We start from the raw sequence: 20,866 nt of genomic DNA, 5'->3' as shown, positions 1-20,866 counted from the left end.
GAACGGTATCGCTTAGTAAAAAGAGATAGATAGACCACCGATCGACTGCCGCGCATTACGCTTTTTTGCTCAGTATGTATTGTCTACGGTTAACATGTCTCTGGGTTTAAGCCTATTTTTAATACCAAAAAATCAGGAAAGGTATGCAGCAATGTTGTAAAAATGTTTTATATATTATTTTATATCGATAGAGGAGTTTGTTATGTATACATAATGGTAATCCTGCAGTCTAGCGACACGAGTTTGTTTTTTTGTAATTTTAAGACAATACGTACAAAGACATAGATAATAATTTTTAATTATAATTCTACCCTAAATTTACTATACCTTTGGTAAACTATAATAATTTACCATACAAAGCCTGCCCTGCATGAAACCTCTTTTTCAGTGCAGCTATAATTTTGGTAATAAACGCCAGAAATAAGTGAGACTTTTCTCAGTGTACTATTTCCGCAACCGTGAAATGAATATTAAAATTAAGTACATGCTAACATCATAGGAATTGACCAAGCTGTTGCTTCTTGTTGTTAGTGTATTCTGTGATAAAAACATAAACTGTGTTGATGTTTTTAGGGCAGTTGTAATTGAGCATTGGAATTTTATTTTTGTCATTGAGTTAAAAATATTGTAATGAGTTCCTGTAAAGAAATGGATACGTCCCAACCCCCAGCATGGTTTTTAAAAATAAAAAAAGATGAAAAGAAGCGTAGACAAGAAGACGAAGAGAAGCGTATACAAGAAGAGGAGAAGCGTAAACAAGAAGAGGAGAAGCGTTGACAAAAAGAGAAAGAGGAAAAAAAGAAGAGTAAAGAGGTGAAGGAGAAGCGCAGCATCCAAATCTAGTGCAACTATTAAAGCCTACTGGGCTCAATGGGAATCTCTATATCTTTCGAATGGTCTATTATAGCGGAAGTGTGAAAGTCCCGATGCAGTACGTACAGGTCAACAAGTTGCTACCCGCTTGTTCTGATAGTCAGAACTGGTAGCGATATGGGTTCTGAAAAGTTGTTTGTTTGTTTATTTACCAGCTAGCTCGAATAAAACAAAATAAAACAAACATTTAGGACTGTGATAGGTTAAAATTTATTAAATTAAGAGGATGGATGTTACGATGCATATACAGCGAGAGATAATCCTAATACCAGCGAGAATATAACTTTAATTATTGTGAATGTTGTTAAATATGATAAATATATATGCAATATAAGAAAACAAGAACTGATAGAATGCCCAAATCGTATCGATACGTTTGTTTACACAGTAAGTATTAGAATGACAATTTATTTATATATTAATATATTTATCTTTGATAAGTGTATTCCTGTATTGGTGAATCTTTATTTTGGTTTTAGTTATGTACTTCTGTTTGGCGCAGGAAAATGGAAAGAGCTTACTTGGTTGTTGGTAATGTAGTGACTTGTTGGACTCCTTGTTGTTCAGCCTGTATAGTAAATACCCTGGACTGGTATGAATAGTTCGATTTTACGTCTCCCAGGCTATGTTTAATTATTTAATTGTGGTTCATGAAGCTGCAGTATGTACAAGTTGGAGCATAAAAGTAGAAGGAAGACAAAGATAAAAAGACCAGAGGTGTAGTATGGCCTTATTAGTGGTAATTTCGAGTAGACTACAAATCCAACAACAGTTGATTTCTTTATCCTTTAAGATAATACAATATTGTCTAACTCGAGACCCTAGAAAGCTATCAAAGATCCGCTAAAATTCGCTAGCACAACGTGCAAAATGATCAGCTTCCTATTTTTTTGGGAATAGAAGTGGCGCGAGAAATGTCTAGATTTGAGAGGGAGTAGTTAATTCTTCTTCTCAAAAATGGCCTACACCTACGTGGTTTCTAACCTATGTGAGACAATTTACCAGTTTACTACTAAATATTAAATTGGTAACTAGATAAATTATTAGTATATATTATTATTACCTATTATTTAATGAGATAAGATAAAATATTACCATACTAACGAACTATTATTTTGTTTTAGGTGCTTAACCATGGAAGAACTGGATTTGGAAGAACAATTTTAATTGATTGGTTATATTTTTATATTTAACTTTGGAATAAAATAAAGTTTTATAAAAATAGTAGTAAGTAATTATTATTTATTTAGTGAAACTGTAACAACACCCCCTTTCCTTTTGTTACACAAAGACTTCTATAAAAAATATTAGCTGGTAAAATACAAAAAAATTAACTACTTAACACAGCCTAACCTAATTATCATTTTTGGAAGGATCTGGAGGATCCGGCGGAATGTCTGGTTTATGTCTTTGGCGTTCCATGTACCTTTGGGAGATCCTTTGTCATCGACCAGTTCATAGGACCATGGAGACACCACCTTTGAAATTTTAAAGGGTCCTTCATACTTTGGCAGAAACTTAGCAGTTATTCCTTTAGTTGCATCTGATAATGCATACGATTTCTTCCATACCAATTGACCTTGCACAAATTTCTCATCTCTCCTGCGAAGATTGTAGCGAGTTTTCGCTTTCTCGTAAGCCTTCTTTAGTCGCGTTCGGATATCTTCTTAGACCTCTAATAGTGCCTCAGATCGAATATGCGGATCATAATTCTCTACAAAAGGAGTAGCAAGCGGAGGTAGATGTTTACCTGAAATACTGATTTCTCGTCCGAACATGACAAAATTAAGTGTAAGTTGGGTGGCTTCGTGACAAGAGGAACGGATGGCGTGTCCAACTTTCGGCAGGAGTTTATCCCATAAACGGTGATTGTCTGAAATATACCCTGTTAAGATGGTCTTGATCACTCTGTGGCTTCTCTCGACTGGGTTAGCCTGAGGATGAAAATTTGATACGTGGGCTGGCGAAATTTCATATTTTCCAAAGAGGTCAGCTAACAAGTTTCTACGGAACTGAACTCCATTGTCCAAAATTACTTTACGAGGTGCTCCATAAACGAGAATAACTCTATCCTCAAAAATTTCGCACACTTGATTTGATGTAGCTCTTCGAAGAGGAAACATCAGTAAATATTTACTAAAAATATCTTGAACTGTCAAGATGTAACAGAACCCAGAAGTACTTTTTGGTAGAGGGCCAACTATATCCATACTCAGGGTGTCCCAAGGCCTACTTACAGTTGGAGTAGTACTCAACATTTGTCCAACCGGTGGACGTTGTTCAGGATTTGTTCTGAGACAAATAACACAACGCTGAATGTATCGAGCAACGTCTTGCTTTAGCTTGGGCCAATAGTAGTTAGCACTAATACGAGATCGAGTCTTAAAAATACCTAAGTGACCAGCTGTTGGAGGGTCATGGTTCGCGGCTATTATTTTAGTTCTTTTCTCTTTGGGAACCACGATACGCCAACCTTCTGCATTTTCCGATAAATCAGGATATGGCACGTCGACCTTTTTGTAGAGTTGATGGTCTTGAGCTCGCCAAAGGGGATACTTAGCGGGATTAGCTTCGACTTTTTGGATCATATCCTTATACCAACGATCCCTTACAGCCTCTGAAACGGGCACATCCACAACATCAACAACCGGAACGGAACGAGATAGAACATCCGGAACAACGTGATCCTTACCTTTCCGATGCTCTATGTCAAAGTCATATTGCTGGAGTCTTACTGCCCACCTAGCAATACGACCGACAGGGTCTTTGATGCTATTGAGCCCTTTCAGGCTATAGTGATCGGTGATCACTGTAAATTTAGATCCTTCCAAATAAGGTAGGAGTTTCTCCACTGCAAAGAGCACCGCCAAGCACTCCTTCTCTGTGGTGCTGTATTTTCTTTCTGCTTTAGTGAGAGAGCGGCTCAGGTAACAGATTACCCTTTCTTGACCATCGTTTCCAATTTGGGTCAGGATTCCTCCTAGCCCGAAGTCAGAGGCGTCCGTTTGGACGATAAAGGGTCGTTCAAAGTCGGGACATGAAAGGATAGGAGCAGACACCAAGTGTTCCTTCAAGGTCTTGAAAGATTGCTCACATGGTGAATACCAAACAAATTTCTTGTTCCTTTTGAGAAGATCGCAAAGAGGAGCAGTTAACGTCGAAAAATTAGGCACAAAGCGCCTGTACCAAGATGCTAAGCCTATCAGCCTACGCACTTCAGTAGCATTTTTCGGTGGTGTAATCTTTAAAATGGCTTCCACTTTTGCAGGGTCAACCATGAGCCCACTTGCCCCAACCACATAACCCAGGTACTTGAGTTCTGACTTGCAAAAATGACATTTTGCTGGATTCAAAGTCAAGCCAGCCTTACTTAGACGATTAAAAACCTCCTGAAGGATTACTAAGTGTCTTTCAAAACTATCAGTGCAAATAATCACATCGTCTAGGTAAACGAACACATATCTTTCCAAGTCCACTCCAAGCACTCTATCAATGAACCTTTGCCATGTGGCCGGTGCATTGTGAAGTCCCATTGGCATCCTACAAAATTGGAAGAGGCCACGATTTGGGACCACAAACGCGGTAAAAGGTTTGGATTCTTCAGACAACTTAATTTGCCAATACGCCGACTTAATATCTAGCGTGGTGAGATAATGTGCGTCACGCAATTTATCTAAAGTGCTGCTGACGAAAGGTATGGGGTACGCATCCCGCTCTGTCACTTTGTTAAGTTGCCTATAGTCAACTACAAACCTGTACGATCCATCATTCTTCTTGATTAAAATTATTGGAGACGCCCATGGTGAGGTTGAAGGTTCTACGACGCCGTACTTAAGCATTTTCTCCAGTTCTTCATTAACTTGCCTTTGTAAAGGAGGGGACAGAGGATAATGTCTCTGTTTTATAGGAGGGGAACTAGTTTTAATAGTATGACATACCATGTCCGTACATCCTAGAGACTTCTCCATCGAGGCAAAATTAGAATCCACTAAAGCATTTAATTTTCGTTTTTGATCTTCGGTTAAGTGTTCAGAAGATATAAGAGCTACCTGTGCAGATGGCAACGACTGCTTATCCTTAAAATACCATTGTCCTGAGAATAAGTCCGGAATAATCTGCATAGATCTCCAAAAGTCCATTCCGAGAATTAGAAGATGTGGCAACGCAGGCACAACCAGAACATCAATTAACTTGAGTTTGTCATGTAACAGAATTGGAAGTGTGACTTGACCTAATATTTTACAAGTTTCTCCACTTGCGACAGAGCAAGAGGGTTGAAGTTGTTCTGAAGCTATTTCCTTGTGGCATTTTTATGATTAATTATTTATATGGGAAATAAGCCACAATTAAAATGAAAAAAATAATTTTATTAACGTTTCGACGCCCAAATCGGGTGCCGTTGTCAAAATACAAAATATTACTAAAATAAACTAAAGTGTTGTTGCTAAGCAAAAAAAATTCTTCTAATAATTTATTTAATCTCACTCATTTATATTGGCAATTCAGACATATATTATACATTTTAAAGTAGAAGACTTTAAAATGATATTGCCAATATTTTATGAGTTGCGTTCCTGGGACGACTTACTGAAAGACAGTTCATTCGATTACATGAAATTAACCCCAACTCAAGAATATCCGTCATAAAAAATTATAGCATGTGATATGTCTTTAAAAAGACAACCAAATGCAACGACAGTAAAATTCTCGCGTTAGAGACTTCATAGTAAATCACAAGGGAAAACCAGGAAAAACCTGTGATACTATCCCGACATCGTAAGTATTTGGTCTTACATTAATTTACTCTCAAAAAGTAATACCAAATTCTGACTTGTAACATGTTTAAATTATAAATATTATTAATAATACTAGATATATAAGTAATACTAAAATATAAAATATGTACTAGCTCGATATTATTGACTTACTAATCTTGGTATTTTCTTTCTATTGACTTCCTCTTTCAGTATGGGTAACCACATCCTACTGCATTCTACCGAGGAATTTGCGACACAATTGGTTTCATTTAGCATAATTAGAGCCGCTTCTTTGATTTTTCTCTTTTTACTATCTGATTCTTTCAGGACTATACTTGAATCTCTCCACTGAACTCTATGTTCATTATCCCATGCGTGTTGACATATTTGAGATCTCTCAAATTCTCTATTTTTAATATAAGATTGATGTTCACTTATTCTAACGTCTAATGGTCTTGATGTCTCACCTAAATAAAATTGTTCGCATTCACAAGGTATTTTATAAATGCAATTTTTTGTTCTTTCTTGATCATTGTTAGGTTTAGTTTTAGATAGAATAGATCTCAATGTGTTTGTTGTTTTGAATGTTGTTGAAATGTTGAATTTATTTCCTATTGTTTTAAGTTTCTCGGATAGTCCTTTTATATATGGTATTGATATTTTCCTCGTATTATTTCTGGTGAATGTTGTAGGATCCCGTTCTAAGTTGTTCTGTTCCATTCGATCCAATCTTGACAATTCCTTATTTATAAACGATAAAGGATAATCATTTTTTAATAAAACAGATGTTAACAATTGTTTTTCTGCTAAAAAGGAATTTTCGTTAGAACAAGTAATTTTGGCTCTATCATATAAGGATTTAATGATTCCCTTTTTAACGTTGATGTTGTGATTTGACTTGTAATTGAGATATCTGTTGGTGTGTGTTGGTTTTCTATACACTTGAGTCTCATATCCAATATCCTTCTTTGAGATCAAAACATCGAGGAAAGGTAGGCTGTTATTGTATTCCTTTTCCATTGTAAATTTTATTGTCTCTTCTTGATCGTTTATAATATTCAGGAATGTATCCAACAATTCTGATCCATGAGGCCATATTGAAAACACATCATCTACATATCTCCACCATACTGTGGGTTTTAAATTTTGTTTAGAAATAATATTATTTTCGAAATCCTCGATAAATATATTAGCCAATAATGGAGATAAAGAAGAGCCCATTGCTAGACCAAAATTTTGTTTATAGAATTCATTGTTTAGTTGAAAATAGGTATTATGGGTACATAATGTCAATAACTCCATTATAGCTGATACATTTAGTCTTGTCCTAGTTGCCAATGTATTATCATTCTCTAATTTCGTTTTGATTATGTTTAAAGTTTTATCTAATGGTACATTTGTAAATAAACTGTTTATGTCAAAACTTACTAAAATATTATTTGGATTAAATTCAATAGTTGATAATTTGTTTAAAAAATGTTTTGTATTTTTTATAAAAGTGTCATCATTATTAGCAAATGGTTTTAGAATGTTTAATAAGAATTTTGATAGTTCACTACAAGGAGAATTGATGGTACTACAAAATACATTCACTTCCTTGTAGTGAACTATCAAAATTCTTATTAAACATTCTAAAACCATTTGCTAATAATGATGACACTTTTATAAAAAATACAAAACATTTTTTAAACAAATTATCAACTATTGAATTTAATCCAAATAATATTTTAGTAAGTTTTGACATAAACAGTTTATTTACAAATGTACCATTAGATAAAACTTTAAACATAATCAAAACGAAATTAGAGAATGATAATACATTGGCAACTAGGACAAGACTAAATGTATCAGCTATAATGGAGTTATTGACATTATGTACCCATAATACCTATTTTCAACTAAACAATGAATTCTATAAACAAAATTTTGGTCTAGCAATGGGCTCTTCTTTATCTCCATTATTGGCTAATATATTTATGGAGGATTTCGAAAATAATATTATTTCTAAACAAAATTTAAAACCCACAGTATGGTGGAGATATGTAGATGATGTGTTTTCAATATGGCCTCATGGATCAGAATTGTTGGATACATTCCTGAATATTATAAACGATCAAGAAGAGACAATAAAATTTACAATGGAAAAGGAATACAATAACAGCCTACCTTTCCTCGATGTTTTGATCTCAAAGAAGGATATTGGATATGAGACTCAAGTGTATAGAAAACCAACACACACCAACAGATATCTCAATTACAAGTCAAATCACAACATCAACGTTAAAAAGGGAATCATTAAATCCTTATATGATAGAGCCAAAATTACTTGTTCTAACGAAAATTCCTTTTTAGCAGAAAAACAATTGTTAACATCTGTTTTATTAAAAAATGATTATCCTTTATCGTTTATAAATAAGGAATTGTCAAGATTGGATCGAATGGAACAGAACAACTTAGAACGGGATCCTACAACATTCACCAGAAATAATACGAGGAAAATATCAATACCATATATAAAAGGACTATCCGAGAAACTTAAAACAATAGGAAATAAATTCAACATTTCAACAACATTCAAAACAACAAACACATTGAGATCTATTCTATCTAAAACTAAACCTAACAATGATCAAGAAAGAACAAAAAATTGCATTTATAAAATACCTTGTGAATGCGAACAATTTTATTTAGGTGAGACATCAAGACCATTAGACGTTAGAATAAGTGAACATCAATCTTATATTAAAAATAGAGAATTTGAGAGATCTCAAATATGTCAACACGCATGGGATAATGAACATAGAGTTCAGTGGAGAGATTCAAGTATAGTCCTGAAAGAATCAGATAGTAAAAAGAGAAAAATCAAAGAAGCGGCTCTAATTATGCTAAATGAAACCAATTGTGTCGCAAATTCCTCGGTAGAATGCAGTAGGATGTGGTTACCCATACTGAAAGAGGAAGTCAATAGAAAGAAAATACCAAGATTAGTAAGTCAATAATATCGAGCTAGTACATATTTTATATTTTAGTATTACTTATATAGCTAGTATTATTAATAATATTTATAATTTAAACATGTTACAAGTCAGAATTTGGTATTACTTTTTGAGAGTAAATTAATGTAAGACCAAATACTTACGATGTCGGGATAGTATCACAGGTTTTTCCTGGTTTTCCCTTGTGATTTACTATGAAGTCTCTAACGCGAGAATTTTACTCTCGTTGCATTTGGTTGTCTTTTTAAAGACATATCACATGCTATAATTTTTTATGACGGATATTCTTGAGTTGGGGTTAATTTCATGTAATCGAATGAACTGTCTTTCAGTAAGTCGTCCCAGGAACGCAACTCATAAAATATTGGCAATATCATTTTAAAGTCTTCTACTTTAAAATGTATAATATATGTCTGAATTGCCAATATAAATGAGTGAGATTAAATAAATTATTAGAAGAATTTTTTTTTTGCTTAGCAACAACACTTTAGTTTATTTTAGTAATATTTTGTATTTTGACAACGGCACCCGATTTGGGCGTCGAAACGTTAATAAAATTATTTTTTTCATTTTAATTGTGGCTTATTTCCCATATAAATAATTAAGAGGGTTGAATACTGGGTTTAAGTTCGGTAGAGGATTTCAATAAATCCCAACCTGGACCGCCTAAAATCGTATTAGTGGCTCCAGAATACAACAATCCCAATAATTTAAAGCCATATATTTTAACTTCCAAATACGGTCGCGAATCATTCTTGGCATGCGCCATCACAAAATCTAACAGTACGCGTTGTTGTTGCTCGGCCGATGTTACAGAAAAATCGTCCAGACGGCCTACTGACGACTCCGTTTCAAGTTTTTTTGTACATTTAGTGCAACTTCCTATCGTTACATTTAGTTCTCCGCAATTGTAACAAAACTTCTTAGTGCGAGGTTCTGGACATTGGCGAAATTTATGAGCTGAGCTGCCACAATTCCAACAAGTAGAGGGCTTCTGAGTTTCCACAGCTGTTATGGACGTTACATCTGTTGATTAATTATTTATATGGGAAATAAGCCACAATTAAAATGAAAAAAATAATTTTATTAACGTTTCGACGCCCAAATCGGGTGCCGTTGTCAAAATACAAAATATTACTAAAATAAACTAAAGTGTTGTTGCTAAGCAAAAAAATTCTTCTAATAATTTATTTAATCTCACTCATTTATATTGGCAATTCAGACATATATTATACATTTTAAAGTAGAAGACTTTAAAATGATATTGCCAATATTTATGAGTTGCGTTTCTGGGACGACTTACTGAAAGATAGTTCATTCGATTACATGAAATTAACCCCAACTCAAGAATATCCGTCATAAAATTGACAACGGCACCCGATTTGGGCGTCGAAACGTTAATAAAATTATTTTTTTCATTTTAATTGTGGCTTATTTCCCATATAAATAATTAATCATAAAAATGCCACAAGGAAATAGCTTCAGAGTTACATCTGTTGGATCAGCAGGTAGAGAGTTAACAGCTGCCACCGTAGGCTGTTGATAAGCCTGAGAGCCTGAAGGCTTTTTATATGCCAGCTCTGGTTCCAAAAGACTTCTATAACATGTAGGAGGTGGAATGAATTTTTGAGATCGGTTTTCTGCCTCTTCAACCATTCTACTCAAACGTAAAAGCTCTTGGGTCGAAGTTATATGTTGCAAAGCCAGTTGTTTTTGTATATAGGGCAGTAAATTTCTCCTAATAAGAGTGACTCGCTCTATCTCTGAAGGTGGATTGTCCAGTTTCCGAAATAAATTTTCCATTGCGGTGATGAACGTAAGTACTTTCTCTTGTGACCCTTGAGTTCTTCGACGTAACTCATCCCAAAGACTAAACTCATAATCATAAGGAAGAAAGGCTTCACGTGATTTATTTACGAAGTCATCCCATGAAGAAAATGACTGCGTCCTATACTACAAGAGTGCATCCTGAGACATTATTTCAGGCAAGCGACGAAGTAATTGGTCTTTTGAAACTCCTCGAGAAATACGAATTTCTTCAATCCTTTCCAAAAAGTCGTTGATGCTCGTACGCCCATTGTACCGAATATTCCATCGAGCTACGTCAATAAAAGGAACATCTCTGTCGTTGAAACCGTAATTTTGTTGATAATTATTTTTGATAGGTGAGACCGCTAAATTTCTAAACTGGTTATCAAGTGACGTAGGAAAATTGTCACCAAGATCCATTGTTCTTGTAGAATATGTTGGCAAAGCTCTTCTAGAAAAATCTTCAGTAGGTAAAGTTAAATCAACTAGATCTGGATGAAAAGTAACATGAGAGCTGTTTCTTCCAACTTCTCTTCTACTCAAATTGTTTGAGGACGTTAGCTCTAGATTTGGCATATCGATTAATGAAATATGTTGTTCATTTTCTATAACTGGTGGATTATTGGGTACGTCATTTGATTTTGTAACCGCTGACGACGTACAAGTCTCATAAGCTACATTAAGGGCCATATACAAATTATTGACTTTTCCAAGTAGTGCTAACCGTTCCTTTTCTTCTTCAGAATTTCTTCCTTGAATCCTGTCCAGTCTCTGTGTTAAATGTAATAAACGGCTGTAGATTCTCCTAAAATCGTTTTCTACGTTCTCTGGATCAATTAATTCAATCGCTTCTTCTAGTTCTTTATATTTTGCCATACATATTTTCATTTCTTCAGTGCAATCGAGTATTACCTTTACCTCAACAGATCCCAAATTTTCTTTTTCTCTTTTCAATGCATCTCTTAAAGATGCTCTCTTCTCCGATACTTTATCAGGAACTGGAATACCCCGAATATATAACTCATAAGTTAGTTCGGTTCCAAGTAATCGGTTAACTTCCATTTTTAAAATTATAAATGAGAAGAAAAAAATATACACACAAAAAAATATTATATATACAGTAATATTTACCACTAGACTTACCAAATCCCCACTCCTTCCAAAAAAGAAAAAAATAAAAACTTAATTATTAACCAAATTAAATAAATCTGAATACCAAGTACCCTTAATATCAAGTAACCTTAAAATATTTAGCTATAAATATGCAATTATGTACTCGCTTGAAAAAACAATAAAGCAATACCAATACTTATTAAAAATGTACTAATACTAAGTAAAAAAATTAAAGAATTAGAGGTAATATAGTAAAACACAAATGTTTTATCTATAATATAAATAATGATCCAATTTTATTTCCAACGATTTTTAATTTGCATTACCAACGTTCTATTTTATTCTATCACAGACCTATACATACACGTTGGGGGCCACTTTTTGCTACCCGCTTGTTCTGATAGGCAGAACTGGTAGCGATATGGGTTCTGAAAAGTTGTTTGCTTGTTTATTTACCAGCTAGCTCGAATAAAACAAAATAAAACAAACATTTAGGACTGTGATAGGTTAAAATTTATTAAATTAAGAGGATGGATGTTACGATGCATATACAGCGAGAGATAATCCTAATACCAGCGAGAATATAACTTTAATTATTGTGAATGTTGTTAAATATGATAAATATATATGCAGTATAAGAAAACAAGAACTGATAGAATGCCCAAATCGTATCGATACGTTTGTTTACACAGTAAGTATTAGAATGACAATTTATTTATATATTAATATATTTATCTTTGATAAGTGTATTCCTGTATTGGTGAATCTTTATTTTGGTTTTAGTTACAAGCCGACAAGCCAGTGCTGGCGCGTGACCTTGAGCGAAAATACACAGCGACAAATGCAGAATACGAGAAGGTCAACCGCCACCACTCGCTTGTCGCATTGTATGTACTTCTGTTTGGCGCAGGAAAATGGACAGAGCTTACTTGGTTGTTGGTAATGTAGTGACTTGTTGGACTCCTTGTTGTTCAGCCTATATAGTAAATACCCTGGACTGGTATGAATAGTTCGATTTTACGTCTCCCAGGCTATGTTTAATTATTTAATTGTGGTTCATGAAGCTGCAGTATGTACAAGTTGGAGCATAAAAGTAGAAGGAAGACAAAGATAAAAAGACCAGAGGTGTAGTATGGCCTTATTAGTGGTAATTTCGAGTAGACTACAAATCCAACAACAGTTGATTTCTTTATCCTTTAAGATAATACAATATTGTCTAACTCGAGACCCTAGAAAGCTATCAAAGATCCGCTAAAATTCGCTAGCACAACGTGCAAAATGATCAGCTTCCTATTTTTTTGGGAATAGAAGTGGCGCGAGAAATGTCTAGATTTGAGAGGGAGTAGTTAATTCTTCTTCTCAAAAATGGCCTACACCTACGTGGTTTCTAACCTATGTGAGACAATTTACCAGTTTACTACTAAATATTAAATTGGTAACTAGATAAATTATTAGTATATATTATTATTATCTCTTATTTAATGAGATAAGATAAAATATTACCATAATAACGAACTATTATTTTGTTTTAGGTGCTTAACCATGGAAGAACAGGATTTAGAAGAACAATTTTAATTGATTGGTTATATTTTTATATTTAACTGTGGAATAAAATAAAGTTTTAAAAAAATAGTAGTAAGTAATTATTATTTATTTAGTGAAACCGTAACAAAGTGGTACTGCCAAAATCACACATTAGAAATGTGTTCCAAGAACTTCATAGCAGCCTGTCTGGAGGACAGTTTGGAGTAAAAAGAACGCCTGCCAGATTTGGAGACATATTTTATTGGATAAATTGTCGTCGATATGTAGATGATTGGTGTAAGAAATGAGATTTGTGTAACGGTAGAAAAGACCCTAGCACAAGAAGTTTTGGTAAAATGGCACACGGAAAGCCTTTTGAAACAAGTACTTAATTGTTACAATGGACTATTTTTCAAAACGGCCTGAAATAACACACGTAGTATCAAGACCTGGAGTTCTTTTAGAGCTGCATTCTGATAAAGGACGAAACTTTGAATCAGAATGATGGCGAGAATTAATGAAAATCCTGGGTACTAAGAAAACTCGCACTACGCCGCTCCATCCGCAATCAAACGGAATGGTCGAAAGATACAATAGAACTATTAGTCAATATATTTCCATGTTTATTACTGATAATCAATAAGATTGGGATACTTTAGTTTCTCTATTCCTGTTAACCTACAGAAGTTCCGAACATGAAGCAACTAGTTATTCTCCATTAATGATGATCACCGGGAGAGAAATTAAGCTTCCTCAATATCTTATTTTCGGAAGATTGCCTCCCTGCGAAGAAGAACGTTCATCCCTATTAGAAAAAGTCTACGATTTGCTCGTAAAAGTTTAAAGCTCAAAAGTGATAAAGTCAAAGCCCGACTCAACTCAGACTAAACATGCAAGCTACCGAACAACTTTCGAAAGAGGTGACCCAGTGTTTAATTTCAAATATTCAATTTTTCATATCCGATATTGAACAATATTTTTATCACTCTGTATATCATATTAAAGCAATTTGTTATTATACTAAAACATGCGTGGCCTAATAATTTAGTTAACTATTGAAAATCATACATATGGTGTATTCAGGGCCGTCTTAACCCGGGGGTGCAAGGGGTGCGAGGCACCCGGGCGCCAAGTCCAAGGGGCGTAAGCTGAAAACTTGCTAGGCTCAAACTTGCCCTTTTTTTCCTAAAAAAAAATCACAAATAACAAAAACATACAAGTGCACTTCACGCCCAGATGGATGACGTCACTAGTATGAAATCTATATAAAAAAATTGTAATTTAAAAATAAAAATTGACCAGTTTCGGCATTTCCTTAAAATCTAATAACTACTGCCAAATATCGAGGTAGACTGCTTTCTTTGGCCCACCCTCTATAAATAAAGAAAGCAAACATATGTATAAGGAATAGAAATTTGAGGTCCCGAAACAATTTTACTAGCCAATAATGATCGGTTATTAGAATATCCCGGGTATAGGAATACGTTTGCTTGGCAAGAAGGCTATTCCAATAAGCGGGTTCGACTGTACCACCTTTTTTTATTTGATCTTTGGATTCTTCTCGTTGTACTGATTTCAAAAGAGTATAACACATGATGCCTGTAGTGATTAGTTAATGAACAAAATAAATACAAAAGCAAGAAAACCGGATTGAAAAAAATATTATTTTTTTAACAATTTTATTACAAACATTTAAAATAAACATTTCACTACCAAAAATGTATATGTACAATAATAATTTATTGTTCGACATATCTGCCATTTATTAGCTATATACTATTGTATGGAGGTGAATGGCAGTCATTTTGAACAGTTTTATTATAAAAATTTTTGGTAGTGAAATATTCATTCTAAATGTTTGTAATAAAATTATTAAAAAAATAATTTTTTTCCAATCCAGTTTTCTTGCTTTTGTATTTATGTTTCTCATAAAGTAATCACTATAAGCATCATGTGTTTTTTAAGCTTCATACATTTTTGAAATCAGTACAAAGAGGAGAATCCAAATATCAAATAAAAAAGGTGGAAGTAATTTAATAGTTATTTATGATATAAGTGTTAAAAGTACACGTTTAAGGCACGCATGTGAAAGTTTGCAGAATGAGCGGAGCGAGTTCTGCAATTCACATGAGTGCCTTAAAAATGTACTTTTTAACACGAATATCATACAATATTTTTTCTACACACGTAATTACAGGACAATATCTACAAAAACTTTTACTTGAACTTGGCTGACATTCCATTTTTATATTTTTTTGACATTACATCAAAATTTCCTATACGGTCAATACGAACTGCAGTGCCATAAAATTTTTAAAGCACTAGTGCCTTAATAGTCCATTGAAATGTTACATTTAGGGTTGCATTTCTTAGAGGAGTCAATTTTATTTTTTTAATGTGTAGGGGTGTAGAAGCTTAAGTTCAAGATTTTGGGGTCACCACCCTTGTCCCCCGGCCACCATATTGAAAAAAGCGGTGCAAAACGCTTTCGCGCTGTATCTCCTAAACTAGCAATCCTACAGAAAATTTAATTACATATAAAATGTAGCAAATTAAATTTTCTACAATTTTATATTTTTTACTTGTTATCGTCAAGTAACCAACAAAAAAGTTATAAACAAAAATATGAGAAAATTTTGTAAGAAGATTCCTTTTGGAGGTTATAACTTTTTTTCCTTTCATTTCACAATAAAATACCATCATAGCGATTTTGTAGAGGATTTTTCAGTGAACAATTTTCATTATAAAGTTGTTTAATTTTATTTATTATCTAGGTTTTACAGCGCTCCAATCTTGACCAGATTCTCGAATTCTCATATGAATACAATAAAAAAAAATACTTTTCTATCTATATTTTTAGTCGAGCGGCAGCAATCGTTATGCCGACCACGAAAATCAAATTTAAGGTGTATGACCAGTTTTGGTCTATTTTTATGTTTTTGAGGTCGCTGAATCCGAATATGAAGTTTATTTTTATATAAATTTGGTGGAACATGTTCAAAAATCAATTTTTATACAAAAATGCCGAAAATAAATTATGATGATTTTTCAAATTTACCTCGCTGTATCTTTGGTCGCTCTAAATATTTCCTTTTGAAAATTTTACTGTGTCATCTTTGAAGTATATAGATAAAAAAGAAATTTGTTTAAAATGTTTAAACGTATTAAAAAAGGAGTTGTTAATTTTTAAACATTTTGTCATCATTTTTCGTTAGTTTCATATTTACTTAAAAAAGTTTAGTGACAAACTTTTTAGTTTATAATTTTAACCAACACAACAATAAAATATAATGTTGTTCTGAAGCTATTTCCTTGTGGCATTTTTATGATTAATTATTTATATGGGAAATAAGCCACAATTAAAATGAAAAAAATAATTTTATTGACGTTTCGACGCCCAAATCGGGTGCCGTTGTCAAAATACAAAATACGTTAATAAAATTATTTTTTTCATTTTAATTGTGCCTTATTTCCCATATAAATAATTAATAATAAAATATAATTCATGAAAAAGTCTTTTGTAAAATTTTAAGTCAAAATATACAATAGGAAGAAAGTTATGTTACTTCATAGACAAGCGGCACACCCCAAAAAACGCTTATATCTCGAGATCCTGACCACGGTGTGGTGAATGGCTAATTTTGATCATACTTTATGATTTTGATATCAATAATTCGGTTTTTGTTCTTCTTAAGAATTTTTCATTTTCCGGTTGAGTCATTCTTCTTCTGAACCGGCGAATTTGTCCTCAAACAACTTCTTGGGCCTTTTCTATATATGCTTAGGGTTATAAGTTTTATAGTGGGGAGAAAGGTCAAAAACAGATTAATAATAGCATAGGAATGTTAAAATCATAACAAACTGTATGAATAAAAAATATGTATAGATAGAAAAGTAAGCCTAACTTTCTTTTTTAGTGTATCATTATGAGCATTCGAGAATCTGGTCAAGTTTGGAGCGCTGTAAAACCTATATAAATAACTAGAATTAAACAACTTTATAGTGGAAATTGTTTGCTGAAAAACCCTCTACAAAATTACTATTACCTATGTTATTTTATTTTAAAATGAACTGAAAAAAAGTTATAACTTCCAAAAGAAACTAGTTAAATTTTTTTTACATATTCTTGTTTATATCTTTTTTGTTGGTCCCTTGGCGATAAAAAGTAATAGAAATAAAATTGTATAAAATTTAATTTGCTACATTTTATGTTTAATTAGATTTTCTGTAGGGTTCGTAGTTCACGAGATTTAGCGAGACCCCTTTGCTACCCATTTCCAAGATGACGGCCGGGTTACAAGGGTGGCGACCCCAAAAACTTGAACTTACGCTTCTATTGATCCCCCCTACATATTAAAGAAATAAAATTGACTCCTCTAACAAATGCAAGGTACGACCTAAAAAATGTATTTTAATGGACTATAAAGTAGCATTTTTAACGCTCGTATAGAGTGCTAAAAATTGCATTTTTAACACGGTTGTAGAAAAAAACATTTAAGGTATGGTACGGGGGGTGAGAGTGTGCCATTAGCAGCAAGTTTCAATAAGGCATAATGTCTCTCCCTTCAATTGAATCGTTTGTTTCAGAAACCCGTCAAACCGGAAAAAGTGCTCCAAAGTGGACAATACTTACTCAATTATGTCGGAAAGCTTATGTTCATTGTATTTTGGGATTGCAAATCCATAACTTTATTTGAATATTTTGAAAAACGTAAGTATCGGAGGGCAGAAAAGCCATAAAAGCAAAAAAAAGGAGATGCAAACGATGATTCCTTAAATGCACCAAGGCGTGACTTAAGATGGTAACAAGCCGACACCAAGAATATACGAAGGCTTCATGGCCCAGAGTCAGGAGAATTATTATTAGTGTTGCCCAAATGCAAGACCAAGACGAGACTTATACAGTCTTGGTCTTGGCCTTGCAAAAGTACACCTGGTCTTGGTCTTGGCATTGCGCCCCCGGTCTTGGTCTTGGTCTTGGTCTTGCAGCAAGAGTCTTGTAAGTTTCGCAGTTGCCCATTAGTCTATTGCATATCTTAGAACAACGCAACAGAAAGGTACATTTTAAGCTTGAATATCATAGCCATATTAAAGACTAGCCAAATTAATAAATATCTTAACAACTGACACCGGGTGGGGTTTGAACCCATGATCTAAGTGATCCCTGCCTATGTTCTAACTAACTAAAGTTAAAACTACCCCTTAAAGCCCACAAAATTTCAATTTGCATATCTCAACCCGTTTTAGAGCAATAAATAAATCGTCAGTTTGTAAGAAAAATTTCAACCCCCCCCCCCTATTTGGTAAACAAAGCATTTATAAAGTAAACGTTTATGAAGCAAACTGTCATTACTTTTTTGTGCAGAATTACCCATTAAAGTTTGCCATACTTATTTAAAAACATTCTGTATTGATGAAAAACACGGCTAATTAAAAAAGTACATAACTTTTTTATTACCCAATATAAGTGAATGAATAAAAAAACATAATGTTAAGAAAATGTGAGGCTATAGTTGGGCTTTAATTTCAGTACGCTATTGCATGCTAGAATAATAAGTTAGCATAATGCTAGAATATTCCACAGAGTGAGAAAAAACACAGTCTGATTGGTACGCCCGGTATACATTGACAATAATTGACCTGTCTAGAAACAATATATTTTATTACTGCGATAGTTATAAAGAATAAGACGAAATATTAAAAGAAATCACTTAAATTGGACAACAGGTTTAGAAAATTTGAGACATTAAAAATGACCCGTTTTTAAGGTGGTGCGTTAATTTCTTGAAGAATTGTATATCGTTAAAATAATATTTCGGTATTATGTTCACGATATCCGGCATTATCTCTATACTTTTTCTGGTTATGATACTTAATATAATACCCGCGCTGTTTCGGCAAATTTTGTTTAGGCGAGTGACCTCATAACACAGGACACAGTCAGCAAAAACAATACATAATAGTCTTACTATAATAATGTATACTGATAAAATTTCTGGTGTTTAGATTCCTAGAAAACTAATATTGAAAAAAATTATTTAAGTAAATTTATATTTTTTTTTAAATAACATTTTAAAATATTTTTAAAAAGTTTGGAAACGATATTCGATATTACTCTAGGCGTCGCAACGCAGGAATGTTGTGTTATATGAATATGATTAGAAGACCAAGGACCAATAGTTTGATATAAAGATATCAAAACCAGGACAATTAATTTCAGAGCAAAGAAGTCGGCTGCTGAGAAAAATATACTAAAATATTTTGATTTTACATAATAATAATGACCTCTGAGGACATGTCAAATGTGTCGAGTTTTCATTTAGTAGATATTTTGATTCGCTATGTATGCTTATGGTATTGTTCGTAATGTGCATAAGTCCAGCTTTCAAAATTTTTGTTACAATTTTTTTGTTTCTCTTAGAGTATCTAAGAATATAGCCGAACTTATATACTTCCTAAAACGACCCACAGTTCTAACTGCAAGACGCAAGGGTCTCGCCGGCTTAGTCTTGTTCTTGCTCAAGTCTTGCACGGTAAGTCTTGGTCTTGGTCTTGCTAAAATTAGGCGGTCTTGGTCTTGGTCTTGGTCTTGCGAAAACGCAAGAACAAGACCAAGACTGCAAGACCAAGACCGATTTTGGGCAACACTAATTGTTATGGATATGAGCAGTTGGAAAATAACAGATGATTGGCAGAGAGATAACAATAGCTAATCGTTTGATACAGAGAAATCATGAAGTACTGAATTTTAGGAAATGCAGAATCATACGGCGCCAATAAATCTTGATCGTAGATTTAAAAAGAGATCAAATCTTAAAGGAAGACATATCTGAAGGTTAAACAAATAACTTTTAAAATTGACATGTTTATACTAAATTTACAATCAAGGTGCAGTAGAAATAAACAAACTAAGACACTTCAATGTTACGAGGAGCACTCCCAAATTGTGATTTTCAATGTATATACATTGTATAAATCTCAAATCATGATTTACAAAGTTTAGACATTGTAAATCATGATTCGAGTGTGCTCCTAGTAACATTGAAGTGCCTTGGTTTGTTTTTTTCTACTGCATCTTGATTGTGAATTTAGTATAGGTACTTACATGCTGTTAAATAATTTATATCTTCAATAAAATTAAATCATCGCAAAAAACTTGTGACATTAAAAAAATGTATATATTTAATGCTCAAAAACATTATACACATACCCCACAACAAATTCTTATAGCTAAATGGATTGCTGCACTTAATAAAATCAACATAAATGATTATTTAAAATTGAATGCTGCTTAGACGTCACAAAATAGTGTAGATCGATTAGGTACAAATGTTTGTTCAATATTATTTTATAACTTTTATTTTCAAATAGTTTTAAATCAGTTTTAAAACAAATATTTTTTCCAACAAAATTATAAATATATAAACTAAATTTTTCAATAACTTACCCTGTCATGTTAACATCAAATTTTAAAGCAGGAACTACTTAAATATTTTAACGTTATAGTTACGTTTTTATTATCTAATAAATTTCTTGTTCGGCCACAGACAGCTCTCTCCTTTACTTTCATCGTGAATGATGCTAAGTTACAAAATAATTAAACAGTACTTGATTCCATTCTTTCACCTTTTCGTCATAAGATAAACGCGCGTTTATACGAGGTATATTTGAAAGGTATAATTTTATTTATTTATTTTTATACAAATAAAACCGCATCAACCACTAAGGATTATTGGCGGGGAACACACAGACAATCAGATACAACATACAGGGTGTTTGTTAAAGAATGGGCCA

General features: G+C 33.2%; 1 protein-coding gene across 1 annotated transcript in view; it reads right to left on the bottom strand.

The window, feature by feature from the left end:
- The window catches only part of LOC114329456 (facilitated trehalose transporter Tret1-like), a 120,675-nt gene extending 100,041 nt beyond the window's left edge, over nt 1–20,634 (bottom strand). Inside the window, exon 1 of the mRNA XM_028278566.2 lies at nt 20,520–20,634. Coding sequence (XP_028134367.2) covers nt 20,520–20,527 — 8 coding nt within the window. The 5' untranslated portion in view covers nt 20,528–20,634. The remainder of the gene's footprint in view (nt 1–20,519) is intronic.
- Nucleotides 20,635–20,866: the final 232 nt, after the last annotated feature.

Source organism: Diabrotica virgifera, chromosome 3 (genome assembly GCF_917563875.1).
Source record: "Diabrotica virgifera virgifera chromosome 3, PGI_DIABVI_V3a".
NCBI classification, from domain to species: Eukaryota; Metazoa; Arthropoda; class Insecta; order Coleoptera; family Chrysomelidae; genus Diabrotica; species Diabrotica virgifera.
Note: the sequence above shows the minus strand (reverse complement) of the source record. Positions and strands in the feature narration are given on the sequence as shown.